The 22,181-nt window shown below is 46.7% G+C and overlaps 1 protein-coding gene across 2 annotated transcripts in view; it reads left to right on the top strand.

Annotated features, from left to right (window-relative positions):
* Positions 1 to 20,680, top strand: part of FNDC1 (fibronectin type III domain containing 1) — a 92,209-nt gene extending 71,529 nt beyond the window's left edge. For both annotated transcript variants that reach the window (XM_012759676.3, XM_012759669.2), the window contains 8 exons: positions 907 to 1,056; positions 3,056 to 3,286; positions 7,986 to 8,094; positions 12,462 to 12,541; positions 15,442 to 15,471; positions 16,223 to 16,384; positions 17,717 to 17,839; positions 19,886 to 20,680. In XM_012759676.3, the coding sequence (XP_012615130.2) occupies positions 907 to 1,056; positions 3,056 to 3,286; positions 7,986 to 8,094; positions 12,462 to 12,541; positions 15,442 to 15,471; positions 16,223 to 16,384; positions 17,717 to 17,839; positions 19,886 to 20,001 (1,001 nt within the window). In that variant the 3' untranslated portion in view covers positions 20,002 to 20,680. The remainder of the gene's footprint in view (positions 1 to 906; positions 1,057 to 3,055; positions 3,287 to 7,985; positions 8,095 to 12,461; positions 12,542 to 15,441; positions 15,472 to 16,222; positions 16,385 to 17,716; positions 17,840 to 19,885) is intronic.
* Positions 20,681 to 22,181: the final 1,501 nt, after the last annotated feature.

Raw genomic sequence — 22,181 nt, 5'->3', positions numbered from 1 at the left:
AGCATGGAACAGTCACTCAGTGAATGGTAACTAATGTCGTTATTACCCTTGAGACCCTGTGATCCTTGTGTGTGCTTTACAAGTCGCTGGTGCTGTTGATGGAGTTCACGTGGGAATCTTGTCCCCACCGGGTGCCGGCCTTTGACACTGGGGCTCAGGATTCTCACCTGTGTGCTTCCCCTTTTCTGCTACTCTTCGTAGCTCCAGCTGTCTTAAATCACAACTGTGTGAATAATGCCACGTTTCAAGCTTTATTTATTCACAATAAAGCTTGATGCAATGGTTTAATCCAAGGTTTTCAAATAAAAACTGACTTAAAAACAACAAATGTCAGAAAGCAAAGGAAGATTTCCTAGCGCCTTTGAAAATACTGTCTTTCTTGATTGTCTTTGAACAGTTTGAAAGGGGGGCAGAGTTTCATTTTCTTTTTCAAATGTTAAAGGATTAGTTCTTTCAGCAGGATTAATCCCACCTCCCTCCCCAGAAAAAAAATCCCATACACAGAAGGTAGCTTTTAAGAAAAAATTCAAGTTGATTTTCTGATGTGATCTTTCGTGGCTCTAAAAGGGAGAATTTGCAGGTGGAGAATGGCCTTGGACCAGCACCATGAGCTGAACCGGTAGATTTGAAGGTTCTTTCCATCTCTGGTTATAAAACTTCATTTTTCTGGTCACGTGTGTTTCTTTTTCCCTTTCTCTCTTTTATCTGCAGCCACTTTGCTGTGAGGACTGAAATGGGAAGAAATAGTATTTTAGTGGAAACAAACTATGTCTAAGCATATCTTTTATTTTAGGCTGTGGGTGTGTGTTTCGGTCTACAGCTGAGGCTTAAGACGGCATCACGTGACTGTAACCGATGCCCCTTTTTCTGGCAGGGCCCAATGACAGAACCTTCATATCATTTCAGATTATGAATTTGAGACCTCGAGGCCACCAGCCACCACCACGCCTTCTACCTCTGCTGCCCCAACTACACCAAAGGTCGTCCCAGAAGAAGGCACCATCAGTTCCTTTCCTGACGAAGAATTTGATCTGGCTGGAAAGAAACGATTTATTGGTAAGTTTAACTTCCTTAATCAGAGAAACATGAGTTTTTAACTTTTGCTCTTTGAAGAAGAGCATAACTAATCTCTTGGCCTGGCCAAGGCAGTGCATTTTGAGTTTTCCCAGAGTAAAATTTCCATCTGGGGTAATTTAGTGAGTCAGTCCTGTTGAGATGCATTTTGACTTGCTTTCTGCAGAAGTCCAAAGGAGGGGAGGATGCAGGAGGACTTTTGGTGTCCAACAGAGGACAGTTTGGGAGGCTGCCTTGTGTAGACTGAGAGTAAGAAATGCTTACAAGTCCTCAGGACCAGGGGACAGGAGTATTTTTATTGCAGCTAGCTTTTCTAAGACAAGACCTACCACTAGGCATTATCTGCTATCGTTGGCTTAATTCTTCCTAAAAGGTTAGCAGGTTACAGAATTGAGGCACTAACGCTTGCAGTATCACAGAGACAAAGCTGTTTTTCTTTAGTTATTGCCAATAATTTTCATTAGCCTCAATGATTCAGGCTTTAGAGATTCATCTTACTCTTCTTTCTCAGTAATTAAAACAATTTCAACAGGAATGTTTCTGTAACTGAACTGTGTTTCATTCTCTTTGCAAGTCTTCTTTTCCCACGCCCTTAACGAACTTCATTAAGGAGACAGTTGGATTAATATGTTACTAAGTGGAGACAAGCAACAGCTTAAACCAATATCACACTCTTCTGTTTCCAAAACAAATGTTCTGCCATGAGCGGAAAGCAGCTCTTGCCAGCCGAGATGTAGTGATTGAGTGTCTAAACCACACGGGCTTGAGGAACAAGAGTATTAATTTGAGGTAGCATTCCTGAGGCAAGCACTAATGCTGGCCATGGCGTGCAGCTGCCTGGCTGCGTTCTCCAAATGCTGACTTCTCTCTCTGCAGTTCTGTGGCCGGAATCAAAACGCTTGCCGTGCTGTTATTAACTCTCCCGCAGAACTCCTCTGCACACTGAAAGGCTTGCTGTTGTCTGGCTGTTTTCCTAGGTCTGTCACTCTGTAAGGCATAATCGCCTACTCCCCCACACTTTCGGATAAGATCCATCAACAAGTCCTAACAGCCTAATTTCAGACTAATTACTGGAAAATAAAGAAGCTAACTATTGCATTCAGTGCTAACAGCCAACTGGGAATGAGAACCGAGCACTGAAAGATGCAATGGAATTTTAGAAATGACTAGACGTTGGTGCTTGAGAGTCTGACGTGTCGGAAGCCCCAACCTCTTTTCCTTGACATTTCTAACTTCTTAGAGAGAGGGGTATGAGAAAGAGCTGAGGGGTGGCAGTAGAGAGTCTCCGGTTTGACCCTTACTTAGTGGGCACACCCAGGGCTGGTAGTAGGGTGGTAACGTGGGGTTATTGGCCTGTATGTATCCTTCCCTGTTCCCAGGATCTTGTATCCACTAAAATAACATGTGAAGAAAAGGCTTCGACCTGTCCACAAATGCGAGTAGCTGTCAGCACACTGAGAAGCAATGTTGTAGAAAGCTGTCTCGGCGGGGCCTTAGGCACAGCTACTCCAGATGGTTGTGGGGGGTTGTGAAACTCTAAGGAAGGCCACCCAGGGCTGAGGTTAGAGGCTGTACATCTTGATCAGTATATAAATTTTTTCTGATTCCAAGATAGTTGAGGAATGAACTGTATTAAGAGAATGCTAGAGAAGTGTAGGGTGGGCCTGACTCATACTTTTCCAAATGTTTGAGTGCAGGAAACTATATTACATTGAATTATAGTTTGGGGATCTTTCAAACACTTTGAGGACATAGTCATCGATGCTGATTGTCAGTAGGATCTTTTGAAACCATCAGATTGAAAGATATAAACACACGGATCCACTAAGGGGAGCTAGGATGTGCCTTTGAACTTGGCATTGTGGCGGGGGGCCTCTGGAGCCTCTGTCTGGTGGGGAGAGATGGAATGGTGGGTCTCACTCCGTGGAGCAGATGCTGGAGGCCTTCAGCAGTGCAATTGGGCATCTCTGTCCCTTTCTAGCTCCTTATGTGACGTACCTGAATAAAGACCCGTCAGCCCCGTGCTCTCTGACTGATGCTCTGGATCACTTCCAAGTGGACAGCCTGGATGAAATCATCCCAAATGACCTGAGGAAGAGTGACCTGCCTCCTCAGCATGCCCCCCGCAATATCACCGTGGTCGCTATGGAAGGCTGCCACTCGTTTGTTATTGTGGACTGGGACAAAGCCACCCAAGAAGATGTGGTAACAGGTATGTCCTAGGAAGAGGGTCAGAGTTTACATGATCTGCAGGGTGGGAAATACAGACCATGAGGGATGGATGGATGAGTGGATGGATGCATGTATGGACAGATGTGGGGTGGGATGGATGGATGAATGCATGGAGAGATGGGGGATGGGTTGGTGGTTGAGTGGATAGATGTATGCATGGATGGATGTGGATGGGTTAGATGGATGAGTGGATGGATGCATGCATGCATGGATGAGGGGGTAGAAGGGGATAGATGAATAAGTGGATGCATGCATGGATAGATGGGGGATAGGTTGGTGGATGAGTGGATGGATGCATGCATGGACAGATATGGGGTGGGATGGATGGATGAATGCATGGATGAATGCATGGATAGATGGGGGATGGGTTGGTGGATGAGTGGATAGATGCATGCATGGATAGATGCAAGCATGGGTTGGATGTGTGAGTGGACAGATGAATGCATGGAGAGATGGGGGATGGGTTGGATGTATGAGTAGACAGATGAATGCATGGAGAGATGGGGGATGGGTTGGATGTATGAGTGGATGGATGAATGCATGGAGAGATGGGGGATGGGTTGGATGTATGAGTAGACAGATGAATGCATGGATAGATGGGGGATGGGTTGGATGTATGAGTGGATGGATGAATGCATGGAGAGATGGGGGATGGGTTGGATGTACAAGTGGACAGATGAATGCATGGATAGATGGGGGATGGGTTGGATGTATGAGTGGATGGATGAATGCATGGAGAGATGGGGGATGGGTTGGATGTATGAGTGGATGGATGCATGCATGGACAGATGTGGGGTGGGATGGATGTATGAGTGGACGGATGCATGCATGGACAGATGTGGGGTGGGATGGATGTATGAGTGGATGGATGCATGCATGGATAGATGGGGGATGGGTTGGATGTATGAGTGGATGGATGCATGCATGGACAGATGTGGGGTGGGATGGATGGATGAGTGGATGGATGCATGCATGGACAGATGTGGGGTGGGATGGATGGATGAGTGGATGGATGCATGCATGCATGGATAGATGGGGGCATGGGTTGGATGTATGAGTAGATGGATGCGTGCATGTATGGGAGGATGGCAATGGATGACTGCAGCTATCTTCTTTCAACAGGATGAAATGTAGGCAGCAATGGAAGCCTTGTGGGGTAGTGTACAGAGCACTGGATGGAAGTCAGAAGTCCTGAATCCTAGTCCCAGATTGATTTGCTTGACCTTGAGCTAGTTATTTCATCTTACTGGGCCTTGGTTTCCCCATGTGCAAAATATCATCACATCTCTAACATTATATATTCTTGCAAATGGCCAGGGAGTCCAGGCAGCCACTTGTAAGACCAGGTCCTGCAGCCAGGGTGATGACAGAGCTCCTGCTGCACTGCATCAGACTCAGCCCTGGGATTGCGCTTCTGTATCTTTCCATGCCTGCTGGGTGCTGCCAAAGCAGGCTGGATGCTTCTCAATTTCTTATGTGGGAATTGAATGTGATGGGACAATTCCCAAGGATCTTCAGCCCCCCAGGTCTTGGGCCTTTGAGATATTCATGAGTTCATGTGACTCTGCCAAGGATATATTTGAGGATAAATCTTAAAATAAGTTTTTATAGAAAGAGAATTGATATTTTCTTTGAATAACATCTTCCTTTGCAAATGATTCCTCCTGGGCCTGTGAGCCGTATAAGGGGAAGGATCTATGTGTGGCGATGGTGTATGTGTCTTGGGCTGGGGATGGTGGCATCACAGGCTGGAGTTTGACATTAGCTGTCGCTATTATGCTAGTGTAGTTCATATAATTCAACATTTCTACTGCTTTTGTTTTATTTCCCCAATTATCTCTTAAAATGAGAAAAGAATGTCCAAGTATATCCCAAGAATAACTTCTGTTGTGGAATTTGCACAGCAGCCCGAAGCCAGAATAAAGGACACAGGGAAAAAATACCACTGGGTACGGTGCCAGGGAGGCCAAAAGGCCCGGGAGTGCAGGGGGCATGTAGGGTTAGGGAGTTTAAGTCTCTGGTGCTGGTCACGGCAGGGTGTGTGCTACATGGGCTGCTAAGACCAATTTCTGTGAAGTCCAGTGTGTTCCTAATAGAATGCAAATAAATCAGTGGAAGGAGGAAAGCTTGTAGTCGAAACAGCCAGAAAACCCTTTTATTTATTGAATGTGCCTGTTTGAATGGCAATTTTTAAAAGCAATTCAGAAAAAATAATTGGAAATCTTATTTTAAGCCATTTAGCTTTTGATCTCTTGCATAACAGATATTACTTAGCATAAATATATCGCTGCACGCTGAGCCAAGGGGCTTCGAAGAAACGTTGGCTGCAGGACCAGAGCATTGGCCACATGAAACGTGCCTCAAGGGCTCTTGCAGCGAAAAAAGAGCCTTCAAGGAACTCCTAACAAATGCCTCTGAGCACAACTCAGACACGATTTCTGTGTTATCCTGCAGAGCTCGGGCTTTGGAAACGCCCGTGCTCTTGCTCCCTGGGCCCCACCGGCCATGCATTCCAAGCTGTCCCAAGCTTCCTAGAGACTTCAGTGTCCTCTCACCCCTCGCATACCCTACACCTAATCTGAAACGAAAGCTCAGTGCCCTACTCATGAGTACTCAGGACACTGCATAAACCGTGTGGGTGAGGTGTCTGCTGGGATTTGGGCCCTCCCAACATAAAATCGCCAACACCTGTCCAGCTGCCTGCCGTGGAACATTTCGGCACGTGACGCCGGCCCTGCAACATGGAGGCAAAGCAGCAGGTCCCAAAAGGCTAAGAGGGAAAACAGCAGGAGCTCTTCCTCGGTCAGTAAATCAGGCACCAGCTCTTTCACCTGCTGAACAAGGAAGCCAGGTGGATACACAGTTGTACCCTAAGCCTGAACAGAACATCATGGCATGGGGACCGCCTGCAGGGCACCTGGACTCTGGTAGCTGCGTGAGTTGCCGCTGATTTTCCCTTGCCACCCTTCCTTCCGCAAGCGGTCAAGTCAATGTGTAAACAGGCGGTATCCAGACAGTGCGAGACTCCTGGGTTCCTGCATGCAGCCTCCCAAGTCACCCTGAAGGAACGAAGTGATCAGTTCATTAGGAGCGATTCCTCCGGGAGTCACCGGCGTGATAACCTCTCGGCTTTTCAGCAGCAGCTCAGCAGTTAGTCTTTTGGGACTGGTTTTGATGGGAACCGCAGAGAAGTCCCGAGCTACGCTGTGTTCAGCAAGTGTTAACACATTACCAAAACCCCGAAGCCCTCAGAACCCAGACACAAGGACACACCCTGCGTGGGAAGCACAGGGTTCTGACGGAAGCCAGAGTCAAAGAGTCCCAGCCATGCCAGCCGCAGCAAGGCCAGGTGTGGCACAGCTGTGATCGTCCCTCGGCCTCTGCATGCGCCGCGGTGAGATGCAGCACCAGCCCGGGCATGCGTGGCTTGACTTCACTGTCGCCGGAGGAGGAGGGAGCCTGTGGAGGGAGCAGCAGCACTCCACAGGTTCTCATGAAATATTTGTTGATGAACAAAAGAATGAATCTCCTCCGTGGAAAGGCGCAGAAAGGGCTCCAGGGCCCACTTCGTCTGGCTTCTGGCTCCCCGCTTGCCCACCTGTTAGCTGTGTGACCCTAATCAGGGATCACACGTTATTAAATCAGGTTTACCTCCCAGATGCATTTGAGGCTATCCATTTTTCCCTCCCCCTTGCCTTGCGTGATCCAGTTCTCTCAAGCTCCCCATGCCCACACGGGCTTACCCCTTCCACCCCGGCGTTGAATGGTGGGGTTTCTCAAGGCTTGGTCGTAGGTCTTCTTTTCTCCTTGCCCTGTCCTCTCTTCCCACAGAGTCACATCCATGTACGTGGTTTTACTTCTTCTTGGAGATGAGTCTTTGATTTATAAGTCAAGGCCGGGCCCTTCTCTCCTCTGAGCCTCACACAGTAAAATCAGACGCAAACAGTAAAATCACTTGTCGTTGTCACTGGGCTGTCTCCAAAGCATCTGAGACTCAGCGTATAGAGAGTCAGACTCGCGGTCCTTGTGATCCTCAAGCCTGGCCTTCACTGCGTTTCCTGTTGCGGGGAATAGTCCCGCTCCCACACGTTGTGCCAGCCTGAAGCTTTGGAGTCACCTTCAGATCTCCTCCTTTTATCTCACCTCCATATTCAGTTCACCAGTGTTGCTTCCCCAATTTCTTTGGACCTGATTCATTTCTCCCCGTTGACGGCCGTGTTAATCCAGCAGTTGCCATCTGTCGCCTGGCCACGGCGAGAGCTGTCTAACTGGACTGTCCCCTCCACGCCCACACTCCACAGCCAGTCTGCTCTCTCTCTGCGCAGAAGGTGCACTGAAGATGTGCACCTGACTGTGTCACCCCTTTAATGTCTTTCCTTTTCTTTTATAATGAAAGGCAAAAGGAGAATGGGGATGCCAGAGAATGAGGGGCACGGAGAAGGAAGAGAAGGGGTGAGTTAGCAAGTTGTCAGGAGGAGCTTTCGTTCATGGTCCCCGTCTGGATTCACCAGGAGGTGCCACCATTATGTTGCACCCTGTCCCGAGGGGCTTACTGTGCCTTAATTTCTCCCACAGAGTCAGTCTCGGCTTTGCCTCAGTCTGCGTTCTCACTGGGTTACACCTTCTGTGTGACTCGGTCCCTTGGCGCTCACTGGGTTCTTCCCTGTTTCCACGTTCAGGTTACCTGGTGTACAGCGCGTCCTATGAAGACTTCATCAGAAACAAGTGGTCCACCCAAGCTTCATCCGTGACTCATTTGCCCATCGAGAACCTGAAGCCAAACACAAGGTATGACGTGTCAGTCTTTTAGAAACAGAAGATGAGACCATGTGTGCACAGTCACAGATACCCTTTGGCTGAGAATGAAAGGGTTAATCAAAACGTTTTTATGATTTCTTTGAATTCTCTGCTTAGTTCTCACAGAATGTCAATGAGTGCTTACCATAGGTCATGTAGTTTTCTTAGGAGAAATTACTGCATGGATTGTAATTGTTAGGTGTTTGTGTTTATATTTTATTCCCAATTTTCCTAAGCACTACCTGCATTGGGGAGAGAAAATTGTTCTGTGTGTTGAAGGAGAATTGGTCCATTTTCAGTCACCCACGTGGTGGCATTAGGCAATGCAACTTCATTTGTGACGTTCGTGGAGCAGCAATTGCTAAACATTTTAGTTAACTTGTGCATCTACTCTGTGATGTAGAAGCTCAGGCCATCCCAGAAGGATGCTTTGCACAAAAGGATAAAGGTTACAAGCATGCCTTCCTCAGCGGGAGCGGCCGGCCGGAGCACCATGCGGGAAGCCAGAGTTTACAGCCCTCGGTGCGAAATAGGCAAAGCCCTGTACCCCTGTTTCCAGGAGTACAAAGAAATTAATGTTCACCCCCCTTTTGTGCTCTCTGGTGTTGATGGTAGTGGCCGCTGGAAAGCTGCTCTGGTGGGCGAACGTGATGGTCAGGCAGTGGTGCACCGGTAAACTGGCTCTCTGGAAAACAATTCCTGGCTGGCAGCGTTTTCCAGTTTCTGTGGTGTAAATACTCGCACCCTGGCCAATTTCAAGCCGCCACGGGCTGGTGGAGTTGCTGTGTTTAGCGATCGCTCTCCTGCCTGCGAGAGCAAACGGCTCAAGCATGCGCCACTGTGCCCAGCCGCCATGTGTGCCAAGCAGAGAGCCAAAGTGACGATGGTGCCCAGGCCTCTCATTCCCTACACGGGTAGGGGACGGAGAAGGCTGGACTAAAATGCGCTCGTGAAATGGAAGTGTGGGAAAGGGGTAGAATCCGGACACTAGCCAAGGGCACAGGGAGACTGCTGATCGAGCTGAGGATGTTCCTCGGGACACTTGGACGCGTCGGTTGGGCTCTCTTGCACTGAGCTTTCAGAAACCGTGATGCATCTCAGGATCTGGCAAATAAATAGCAAGTAGCAAAACAGGAAACTGAGAAAGCACTCTTCTTTATTTTTCCCTAATAGCAATGGAAAATTGATTAACTAGAGAAAAACAAAAATATCAAAACTAGAGAAAATGGGGTTCACATCCATTGGCTTTATTGTATGCAGAGTGACAATTTGTAGCACAGCCGCAGTGTCAAAGAGCTGAAGGCCTTCAGGAGGTTTGGTCCCGGGGCTACTTGCCATGGAGCTTGAACCCAGCCTTGGGACTCCCCCCGTCCAGTGCTCCCTCCACGGCCTCCTTCCTCTGCTGCCGGGCTGAGGCTGCGTTTTGAGTCACGTCGGGCCGTGACTGTGTGGGATGGTGCAGTATTCCTTCCTGCAGGAGGCATGCAGTCGGTGCCTGTTGCGTCTGTGTGCAGCGCCGGGCGCCCGTCCCAGGCTGGCGCAGGGTGGGTGGAGAACACACCGCCGCGTCCTGGAGGGGCTTGTGTTCTGGCGGAGGAGACAGACTCTTTTCATAAACGCCCACGGGTCGGTGTGGCGAGGGAGGAGCGCGGGCTTGGAGAGTACAGAGCAGGGGGATTTATTTTCCTCCGAGCGTGGGGTGGAGAAGGCAGTCAGGCGGCTTCTCAGGGGAAGTGAGGACTGGACAATGAGAAGCAGGTACTCTGGAGGAAAGGTGGGTGCCGTGGGGCCAAATCGCTGCAGGCAGAGAGGGTGCCCTGGAGACGGGTGTGTCTGGGAAGCAAAGGAGGCCATTAGGAGTGTCGGGCGAGGGTGGGGGAGGCCGGACAGACCCGTGCCAGAGTCCTCTGGGTCCCTGGTCGCATCTCAGCCGATTTTCTACCTTTTGCCCATGAGGTCTGCCGCTGCTCCTGCAAGCATTTCCCCAAAGCCACTCCACAGCTGCTGAGTTTCTGTAGCCAAGAAAGCGGGACTGTGATGTGAGGACACTCATTTTTTTCTGGCATCGCTGGAATGCAGAGCGACTGCAGGGGCTCACTTTGGCGTCTGCGCCCTCATGCTCACTACAACCCAGGGAACGGGCATTATCTGCTGCATCCGCCGGCCTGAGCCCCACATCAGTCTGTGGAGTCTGCGTATTTTAAACCCACACTTAAAGCACACAGATTTGTCACTATTGAAGCTTTTCAAAAGAAGGTGCCAAAAGCTCACACAGGAAGGCAAGGCAGCAAGGCGCGATTGCGTTTGTTACTTGGAGACCTTTCGGAGTATGAAACAACATGTTTTAGTCCATAGAAAAAAAGCGTAATGCGGTTTTTGAAAATGGGGATTTTACTTTTTTCATAATTGCATGTTGTTTTTCAGCTCAGTGTATTGAAATTTCTTTGACACATTAGGTGAAGTTCAAATGGAAATCTGTCTTTGGAATTGGCACATGTGAGTTTCTGGAGGGCTAGAATCACTGTCTCGGTAGGGGAGGGAGGTTTGGAGAATTCCTAGGTGTCAGTGGCGAAACAGAATCGATGCAAACGCACGCATCTGCGCGGCTCTCTCAGCCTGTGGCCGTCCCTTTGCCACCTCCCAGTTGCACAGCAGTGCTTCCCTTGCGGAGCTCGGGACAGGGGGTCAGGATGGTCCAGCAACGGCTTGAGAACTCTCTAGCAGAAATGTCCCCTGCAGCCCCTGGATGTGTGTCCTTTTTGAGTTTTGATTTCCCCTTTTTTTAAAAGAAAGTATCTGTGAAGTTTGACCAGGCTCGCCGCTGTGTGCCAAACCCACCGCCTGAACGGCCTGCGGAGTTTGCCTTAAATAACTCCACAACCGCCGAATGAAAAGTATGCGCAACTGGGAAAACACGAACTGCTGAGTGAATTGAGATTTGGAAACTCATATGTTCTTAATTGTGCATATGTTTTTTTAAAAAATTGAAATTTATAAAAGAATACTTGTAAATGAAATGTGAATGATATAAGAAGACTAATTTTACCCAGTGGCTTTTCTTTGCTTTCTGTTTAATCATACGCAACGTGAAACAGCTCTATGGACTGCGAGGCCTTGGCCACCTCAGCAGCCCAGAAGGCTCCATGCTAGGGCCGCTGCTGCCAAAGGTGTAACAATTTGTTCTCTACACGTAGATATTTCACCTTTTTAAAATTTAGCACATTTTAATTAGTGCATATAATCTGTGTGCCTGACTTAAATAAACAATTCTGTAACATTTGTGATGTTCTTGCTGGCTCAAAGCCAAAGGAAAAGGCTCTTTATGAACTCTCTAAAATGACAGAGCCACCACGGCCAGGATTCTTTATGCCCCTTTACCTGTGAGTAGCTAAGTACTAAGAGAGCACATAAAACATCTGGAATCCCAGAGGAGGAAAACACAAAGATTAGGAATAAATGTCATGGGTCATAACTGCAGTGTTGGTCTCCAGTGTTTTTCTAGCCACCACTCCTTGTCTTTTAGCTGTAAGAGTGCAAAGCGAGATGCGTGGAGACTCAGTCTCCCTCTAGACCAGCTAGCTGACTCAGACAGTGTGCTTTCTAGCACATTCTCTGTGCCAAGGCAGAGTTCAGCTCCACAGCAAAGCCTCTCTCTCCAGGCCTTTTCCTGTTCCCTTTCCTGGACTATGTTTTTCTTTCCTTGAGGCACAGAAGCTCAAAACTCAGTGACTTTTAAGGCAGCCCGTTCCTAGCTGCAGAGCCAACCATAGCACTTCTCGTGCGCCCCAGACATCCTTGTTGTGCTAGTTCCACGGCAGAGGCCAGCCTCCGGCCCCGTCCGCCCTCTCTCTGCCAACGACGGGTTGCATCATTGCTGGATCGAACATTCTGCTTTTCCCTGTGGACTCTAGTGATAAGAACCAGGTTGCGATTTGAATTCTGCTTGTAGTGCTTTGCCGCTTCAGCTTCTCTTTCTGGAGCTGTCGCGCTCCAGCTGGGACCTGGGTCTCAGGCTGTGACGAGGGCAGGGTCAGAGGGGACGTCTCATCAGGGGTGAGCCGAGGAGAGCCCGCGCCGGGCAGGGGGGGTCCAGGTGCTCGGAGGAGCGCACGCTGTCCAGCCCGCTTGTCCAATACGCCGCTCTGCTCCCGTCAGGCGTGCAGCTCTGCCGCGGTAATTGTGTTATGTAGAAATGTCACCCGAAAACGAGGAAGTTCAGAAAAACACAAAGAACCATCATTGGCGTACGCAATTGTAAAAATTCGGACTCAAAACCTGCCAGTAGTTTGGGAATCTGTTTCGTTACACAGAAACCAAATAAGTTTCTCTTTCAAAAGATGTTTTTTTTCCAATTCCAGGTATTATTTTAAAGTTCAAGCCAAGAATCCTCACGGCTATGGACCCGTCAGCCCCTCGGTGTCGTTCGTTACGGAATCAGGTACGGGTGACTCACATTCTTGTTTGTTTGTTTTTTTCCCTAAAAAATGAAATAAAAAATCTAGAATAATGACTGCGATAGAGTAAACATTGAAGAAATAAAATCCTTACTTTTCTATTTAATAAGCTCACATTGGATATCTCTTTCCAAAATAAACATTATTTTCTTTGTGCTGGGTTAAAACTTGGATAATAAAATTAAAAGTAGTCTTCACTGGCTCTCTGAGGAACTGAAAAGTCAAATTCCAATGAAAGGAAAAAAATCTAGTTTTTAACCATGTAGGAAAGATAAGTTCAACTCTAACTGTACGAAATTTAGTCGCAGCGTTCGTTTAAAAAAAAATTTTTTTTTATTGCAAACAGCTCAAGAGCATCTAGTCACGTGGTCTGAGAGGCAGCTGCTTCTGCACTGGGCCAAGTCTCTGAGATGGCTCCTCTGCTGGGAAGCAGAGATGTCTTTACTTAATATTGAGTGTTCAGTGAAAACGTCCTTCACACACAAGCAACATCACTCAGAGCATGCCCTTGCATTTTGGGGTGCTGGTGAGCAGAGCTCCCTGACCCTTCCATAAAATGTTCCTGTGGCCCATGGGCTGAGGCAGAGCTGCCCACTGTGACAGTTCTCAGGTTAAAACTTTTCTGTATAGGAAGCCAGACTGGGTTCAGACCAACCCAGCCGAGCTGGTTCTGCACCGAGATGCCTCTCGCTTCTGTTTGGTTAGATGACTTTCCATATGTAGCCCGACCCCAGAAAATTTGTCACTGGAAGATATTTTTACCTATAATGATTTAAAATGTACTGAATCAAAGTATGTGGGAGAAAAGCATATTTCATAAGAATATGCTTTGTAGAAGAAATTCAGGCAAAGGACCTCAAAAGTGTTTTTATCTATTTTATTTAAAGAATATGTTTCTTGTTAGTAATTAAGAATGACAAAGAGAAAAACCATTATCGGCGGTTAATTTGCTAAATTAAGGAATGTGTCTGTGTTTATGGCTGCATTTCCTAAGAACACAGTGGACCTTTTGCAACTATCAGAATTGTCATGATAAAGGTTGATGGAAAAAAAATAATTCAAACCTAAAAAGCTATCAATAAACACAGATCTGAAATCTGAGAGTAAAGAGTGATACATGAATACATGTAATTTCTGGGACTGCGATGTAAACTTTCGGGAAGACAGCTGTCTTCTCCCTTTTCCCCAAAGAAAGCTCCCAGCTCATCCTTTATCATCTCCAAGGGGTGGGTGATGAAAATTCCAGGCCCCACTTAGCCTCTGATAAAAATGTCTGGGTGTGGCCCAGGTGACTCACTGCCAGTGAGCTCCCGGGAGACGCTCATGCAGGTGGAACTTGGACAAGTGCTCCCGTCATCTTGGTTCAGTTTATTCAACTCTCTCCATTGTGTGCCACCTGCTGAAAGAGCTTAGGTGAGCAACAGGAATTGTCACGTAACTGAACTGTGATATTTGCCACACATAATCTAAAAATTAATCTGTGAAGTGACTGTAAATGGTCAGGTTTTTGTTGTTTTCGCTGTGGCCTTTTTGCATTGTTCCCCTCCACCCGCCATGGAGTATGTGGGGTTGACCTTGAGGTTCAGAGCAGGAGAGCGAAGCAAGCATTTTACACTGACAGCTGCAGCGTGTCCCTCTGTTTTGTTGCTGGTGGACGATGTCAGAGTGAATGGTCTGTACGTAGGGCGGCACAGGCAGACCCGCGGGTAACGCAGGTACTCTGTGCTGATCATGGTGGAGTTCCCTGAACCTACACAGCTGATAACATCCACAGGATATAAACCCTAAAAGAGCAATTCACTGTACAATTTTTCTAAAATAAAAAAAGAATGGCCCAGATTTACCTAGTCCATGACATTTATGAAAATGAACTTTTTCTTTCTAAAGCAGAATTCTTTAAAAAGCTAGTTTCGTGTTCTCTTAAATGGCATTATTTGGGCTAAGGCATAGACACGTTTTAAAAAGAGCTTTGCTGAGGTATAAATGGCATACAGCAAGCTGCACAGACTTAAAATGCACACCTTAGTGAATCGCGAAGTGTGTTTATACGCATGAAGCCATCACCACTGCCCCGGTAGGGAGCACATTGGTCACCTCCACTGCTTCCTCCTGCTGCGGTGCAATCCAGCCTGCCCAGCCCCCACGGGACCCCTTCTCCCTCCTGTGTGCAGGCAGCTTCGCATCTGCTTTCTGGCACTGTAGTTTTCACGTTCTAGATTTTTCTGTGAGTGGAATCATACAGTATGAACTCCTTTGACTGGCTTCTTTCACTCAGCATTACCAGTTTGAGACCCATTCATATTGTTGTGTGTATCAATAATTCTTTCCCTTGTATTACTGAGCAGTATTTCATTGTGTGGCTGTGTCACAGTTTGTGTATCTAGTCCAATCACCTGTTGATAAATGCTTGAGTTGTGTCTATTTTTTGGCTATTACAAACAAAGGTGCTATCAAAATTTACATACAAGTACTTGTATGGACAAGTATGTATGTTTTAATTTCTTTTGGGTAAATACCCAAGAGTAGAATGATGGATTGTAATAGGCACATGCTTACTTTTTTAAGAAACCACCAGTTTTCTAAAGATAGACTTTAAAAAAGAATATTGAATTATTTTATAACACCCAGTATCAAAATCTTATTACTTTCAGGAACCCACAGCTTCTAGGTAAATAGCAAGACAGTCTAACTAGAAAAGAGTATTTCTCAAAAGAAAATGCTTAGAAAACAAAAACTGAGGAAAAACTTTGGCATCTATCAAATAAACTTTATTATTTTTTCTTTATTCTAGTTAGGTTAGCTCTTGAAATTACAATGCACATTTCAACAACTGTATGATTGTGAAATATGATGCTAAGTCAATTATTTCTTTTTCATTCTACAGACAATCCTCTGCTTGTTGTGAGGCCACCTGGTAAGTTTCTCTTCTTCATAATTTTGACATTCTGGTAATTAAGTTGACTACTGAATATGAGATTGCTATGATTACTCACAAGTAGAAATACTGGACCATTTTTGCATTTTCATAACTTTCTGACAACTTCTATGGTTTTCTTGTACTTTTCATCCTGATCTATGGAAGAGAATGACCTGGGAATTTTTTAATAGTGCCATAGTAGGTAATATCTATGAAAATCCATTATAGTGTAGCCAGTATCTATGAAATAGATGCTTTGTTTACATAACCCCTTTGAATATTTTAAATTCCTGAAAAGATAGCAAAATGCATTAAGTGTACAACGATGTTTTGCTTTGTTTTTCATACAAAGTGAGAAAGGCCTGTTGCTTAAGTGCAAGACAGGTCTGATAAGTAGCAGGACAGAGTCTGTGCTGAGGGTCGTGAGGATAGGAGAGCACGGCCCAAGAGATTAGCTTTGCCAGGACAGCTTATTTTCCTTAAGGCTTAAAAGGCTTTTGCTAACTCTGGGCATACCTTCTTGAAATGCAAATACCTTAAATATGTTTGGGTAAAGGGCACCGTTCATTCCCCATTATACTTTAGCACTAAAAAGACAGAGAAAGAGGAAGAGGGTGGGAAAACTTTGCTTAGAAAACCCTGCATGGAGGGGAAGGCCCAGTGAGTAAGTCCAGTTTCCTGGTACTTTGTGCAAAGATAAACACATGTGACGACGTCATACCTCAGCGCTGTGCTCTGTGTTGTCAAGGCGGCGAGCCCATCTGGATCCCGTTTGCTTTCAAACACGACCCCGGCTACACGGACTGCCACGGCCGGCAGTATGTGAAGCGGACGTGGTATCGAAAGTTTGTGGGAGTCGTTCTTTGTAACTCACTGAGATATAAGATCTACCTCAGTGACAACCTGAAAGGTAGGTCTTTGAGGATGGGTGGTCTGAAAGGGATGGAAAACTTGTATTTTATCAGGAGCTAAGGTGACACAGCAGGTGCATCAGAATGCACTGGAGCCCTGGATCCGTCATCGTGGCTCGCTCTGCCTCAACTTCAAACCAGTTTCACAGGCTCTACTTTGGGGAGGCTGATTTTTACATTGGCACCCAAAAATATGTTTGAAAAAATCTACTATGTCTTAAGAATGAGGTCCAAGATTATGTTAGAAATGTAATGGCCTACTTTATTTACCATTAATTCAATAATAATAGGTACGAGTAGTGTAAGCTGGAAGAATGGAAGAAAAGCCCCCTGCTACAGCCACAACTTTACAGAGGAAAAGTGTAGGTGGAGAAACATATATCAGCAATACTACTAGTTCTGTGTCCAAAGAAGAATCACATTGTCCTCCTTATGGCAGAGGCTTAAAACAAAGAATAACATGAGTACCTTGAACTAGTAACACTTCGAAATGCCATTTCTATCCAGCTGGCTATGCAAACTTGTTTTTTATTCAAAATCTGCACAACTTTTTATTTTTTAGTATATACATTTTTAATACTTATCCTCAGCTTGTTTATATTTTATCACTGATTAGATTTTTTTGATTTTTAAATTATTTTTTCTTGCTAGGAATGATCATTTAAAGACAGTGTCAAAACAACATGTTCCCTCCCATCCCCCACCCCAGTGGTTTCTGTGTAGGTGCCTTTCCTGACAGCCATGTCTGTTTATCTCTCTTTACCTTTTCCTTTCTCTTCCACCGCCACTCTTTTCCCTGCCTGCTTCAGAATTCGTAGGAGAGGTTGCACAGCCACGTCCAGTGACCCAGGGTTGGGAGACACAGCTTCGCCCTACTGTGCAGCCGTGGTTCAGCACCACGGACAGCGCCCCACACCACAGACACGCCCTCCCAGCCATACGTGAAAATAGGTTCTTCTCTTTTTACTGACCTTCCTGCCTGCCTTCGTAACTATTTTGTAATATATTCTCTGACTCCCATAGTTTTCTCTATTCTTTTAAAACTAAAGAGTAGAAAGATCTATCATTTACAGGCTGAAACTGCCCATAATATTAATACTGTGATTTCCATTTAGTGAACCTTCATTAAGTATTTAGCATACATAGCATGATCTTGCTAAATGCTTAGAACATTTATGAAATGGTGATGTTATCACCACCTTTCAGATATGGAAAGTATGGCATACACGGTTTCTGTATCCAATTCAAATGATCTCCAAAGCTTGTGCAGACTCCTAAGCCAGCTGAGCAGTCTTTGACTAGCCACTGACTCAGTGTATTCCTTTATGCAGATACATTCTACAGCATTGGAGACAGCTGGGGAAGGGGTGAAGACCACTGCCAATTTGTGGATTCGCACCTTGATGGAAGAACAGGGCCTCAGTCCTATGTAGAAGCCCTCCCTACCATTCAAGGTAACACAGACAAGTGCCTGTTGTATTACGCTGGGGGGTGCAAGAGGAGGGTTAACCTGAGGAGGAAACTCACTGTAGCTCAGCCTTTGTTTTATCACTGGAATATGGATGTTGGGAACACTTTGGATCATAAAAATAAAGAATCGACAAAACACTGCATGTGCTGGGCGTGGGGTGAGCCTCGAGGAAGCAGGGCTACAAAGGACTATATAAGGCATCGTCTCTGCTGTCACAAACATGCTCCACAACTGGAAGGAGAAAAGAGATATGTGAAAAGGTAACTAAGAGTGAACACCTGCAAGTATAGATGATTGACAGGAGCCATGTGATTGTGCCATTGTCAGGTGACTGTGCACATAATAGTCACTCTATGAATTCAAAGGAGACAGATCTCTTGAGGCTGTTAAGGAAGGTTTCCGGAAGAGGCAGAGCATAGGCTGAGTCTGATGGACTGGCTGAGCGTGCAGAGGGTGGAGGGCCTTCCACATGGGGAACGGCACGAGCAAAGGCAGGGACGGCACAGAGGGACACACACAAACCCGCAGTGGTAGTTTCAGGAGCCGGAGTATCGACTGTTTGATTATGGCATGATGTGGTGAGGACAAGTATGCTAATCTCAGAGGTTACCAACCTGTAGTCCATTATAACTTTTGCAACTCTCCAAAAAATAAACACAGTGGCTGAATGAATTCCAGCACTTTTTTTTATTATTATGCACTCAGCCCTTAGTGATCAGGCATTTTCAGGACATGAGATGTTCTGATCTAACACATTTTTTAGCTTGGGGAAAAAGGCATTCTTGGCTGGAACATTGATTATCCTTTTTCAAAGAATTAAAAAGAATAGTAAAATATACAAAACGGTAAAGTAAGTGTTTTAGTCACGGTTCTCTCATCCAGAGAAAAAGAACTGATAGGATTGACCCTTGTATCTATTGAGAGATTTATTTTAAGCAATCAGCTCGTGTAATTTTGGAGACCGGCAAGTCCAAAATCCGCCGCGTGGGCTGTCAGGCTGGAGAAGAGCTGATGCTGCAGTTCAAGTCCAAAGGCGTCTGGAGGCAGAATTCCCTCCTCTTCAGGGGAGGCCAATCCTTTGCTATTCGGCCTTCAGCAGGTTGGGTGAGGCCAGCCCGTGTGGGGTCATCTGCTTAACTCAGTCTGGTGATTTATGTGTTAATGTCATCTAAGAAATACTTCATAGAAACATCTAGAGTAATGTTGGATCAAATGTCTAGCCTTGCCCAGTTGATGCATAAAATTAACCATCACAGCAAGTAATTTTTTTCAGGATATTGCAGTCCCCCAGGGCTGCAGTTACCTGCATTATCCGTGTCCCCCTGTGTTTCTGTGACTGCAGTCACAGCACTGGCTCTGCACAGAGGTGTGGGGTGTCCGGTACACTGGCTGTAGGGTGGCAGGCAGCCATTTATTTGGCAGAAGCAAACAGAGCCAAGGAGTGAGAGCAGTGGTTGGGTTTCCAGAAACACTTTGAGGAGGTTGAAGCAGCCCTTCTACATAAAGGGAGAAATGGTCAGAAATATTACAGGATTCTTTCCTTTGAGACAGTGCCTAGAAAGAGCTAAAAGTCCACCACAGATTCTAGGGATTAAAGATGGAGGATTAAAATGCGGGCAGGTGGGAGGATTGAGGCCCCAGGCTCTATGAGAGCCAGGTGGGATCTCGTTCAACATTGTTGCCCAACCCAGGGCCTGTCCTCCACGCCAGTGCTCACGAGTGACTGGCTAAAATCGTCTTCTTTCGTGGAGAGAGAGAAAGAGACAGGGCGCTGATGATCACTCTTTCCTGCCCATGTTACACACGCGTGGGGACTGGATCATCCCACAGAGCTTCTTGGGATAAACCTCATGGGCCTGGTGACCCCACATAAAAACTCCTCGGTTTGTTTGGAAGTCACACTTTGTCATAAGAGCAGCCTAGCAGGGGTCTCCTGTCTGCAAAGCGCTTGCAAGGATGAGAGTTTTCCCCGTTGGCTCAGGCTCCTCTGATGCCTTTTCTCCTCCTCCCTTTCCCGTGGCCTGTCCAGGTTACTACCGCCAGTATCGCCAGGAGCCCGTCAGCTTCGGCCAGATTGGCTTTGGCACCCCCTACTACTACGTGGGCTGGTACGAGTGTGGGGTCTCCATCCCAGGAAAGTGGTAACCACGGGACTATCGCTCTGCAAGCCGGCCCCGCCCAGCCCCGCCCGGCCCGGTGGGCTCCCTTGCACAGGGGCTGTGAGCAGAAGACGGACGGCGTCCCCAGCCCCGCCGTGGCTGCCCAGCTGTCAGGAAGGCCACACGGTTGGACACTGGACATTCTGGTCATCTTCAGTCTGGACCTCGGCCCCATTTCTCGGCCTAGACTGTGAACAGGATTCAGTTTTGCTGTTAACTTCGCTTCTCCACGTTTTTTGTTTATGGTAACACGTCCCAGAGACATCCGAAACCAGCAGCTGATTCAGTGTGATTTCCAGACCGTTTAGGCACAACATTCGGGCACTTTCGTATTCCCAGAAACAGCATAAGCACACTGTGCTTGCTTTATGGAATGCTACACGCTCTCTGTTTTTCTCATTTTGGACTCCTCCAAAACTAGCTGAATTTAAGCTTCAGGTCTCTTTGTATGCAGTAGAACTGAATTACTAAGAACATCGCCAAAGAAAATATATCCTACTTGAGATTTATTCTATGGACCTACCCACTGCTAGACTAAATGTATCAAATCTTATTTGTAAATTCTCAATTTTGATATATATATGTATATATGCATATACATATCCACACTTGTCTGCAAGAATATTGATTAAAATTGCTGAATTTGTACTTGTTCACAAGATAAATGTGTGTGGGACTTCTTGGATAAAGGTGCTGTTCATTAACATCTTGCAGAAGGGTCTGGGGACAGGTACTCTGCACACGGCCGCGGTGGGAGGCGCGCATCTCCCTGTGGACGCCGCTGGGCTCCGGACACTGGGGAGGCTGAGTTTCCAGATCCAGCCCTGCCATGCACGGCTGCCATGGGAGCCCTTCGCCTGAGGGGCAGTCCTTCCAAACCCACGTGGAGAATGCATTTGTTGCCACTGTGGGGACATGCCCAGTACATTTCCAGGTGAATTAACCTTTGAGATCACAAATCGTTTAAAAGTCCTGCTTTTATCTATTTATTTATTTATTCATTTTAATTTATTTTTTTTTCAGACAGAGTATCACTTTGTTGCCCAGGCTAGAGTGAGTACCGTGGCATCAGCCTAGCTTGCAGCAACCTCAAACTCCTGGGCTCAAGCAATCCTCCTGCCTCAGCCTCCCAGGTAGCTGGGACTACAGGCATGCGCCACCATGCCCGGCTAATTTTTTCTATATATATTAGTTGGCCAATTAATTTCTTTCTATTTATAGTAGAGACGGGGCAATCCCGACCTCCAGCAATCCGCCCGCCTCGGCCTCCCAGAGTGCTAGGAATACAGACGTGAGCCACCTCGCCTGGCAAAAGTCCTGCTTTTAAAAATTCTTTTTTTCTTTCCTTCAATAACTACTCCTTGCAATAGCAGCATCCTGTGTCTCTTGACTACAGCATGAGAGGGTTTGTTTAAAGACACTTTATACTGACTGTTTTCAACGCATGGTGTCCTTTCCACACGCGAGGTGCCTCCACATCCCTCGGCAGCGCTGTGCGGCCACGGGCTTGTCTTCTTCCCTAAAGCTGTCAGCGGAAGAGAAGCGGGGCGGAAGTGGGTAGGAGGCGGCCACTTTCTGGGGCCTCTGGCCACACCCCTCTGGAAACCATCCCACTGCAGGGCACGGCCCAGGCCCGCGGAGGGGATTATTTTCAGCCCTACGTTGAGGTGAATCCTGATGTGTCTGGTGGGTTTGCAGGTCAAGTGTACGAGGAGGAGACGAGTAGCTTTGCAGGGCCTTTGTGATGGGGATGTGATGTCTATTTCCTTCAGATTTCACTACCTCCCTTCTATGGTAAAGTAAGTATAGACTGTTGGGAAATAGACTAAGAGATGTGAGAAGTTTCAGGGGTTTTGCAGGTCTTTGCCTTGAAGGAATCTGTGGACATGTTAGTTGACAAAATAGAAGCTGCTTCCGACAAGGGGGCGTTGTTGTCAGGGGACGTTTGCAAAGCAGCGTTTCTTTTCTTGCTGCAGGTCATCGCCTTGAGCTTTTTTGCAGAGCAGAAGCTTGGTTTGGGCCCTTGGCAGAGAAGCTGATTAGAATGCCTGCCCAGCAGATAACGTGCAGCTGGAGCTATTCTAGACCTCAAGGCTATTCCTGCTTCACTCCTGAAACGTCTCACATCTCTTAGTCTATTTCCCAGCAGTAGACAGTATGACAGCC

Source organism: Microcebus murinus, chromosome 5 (assembly GCF_040939455.1).
Source record: "Microcebus murinus isolate Inina chromosome 5, M.murinus_Inina_mat1.0, whole genome shotgun sequence".
Lineage (NCBI taxonomy): Eukaryota > Metazoa > Chordata > Mammalia > Primates > Cheirogaleidae > Microcebus > Microcebus murinus.
The sequence above is the reverse complement of the archived record's forward strand: the minus strand, read 5'-3'. Positions and strand labels throughout refer to the sequence as shown.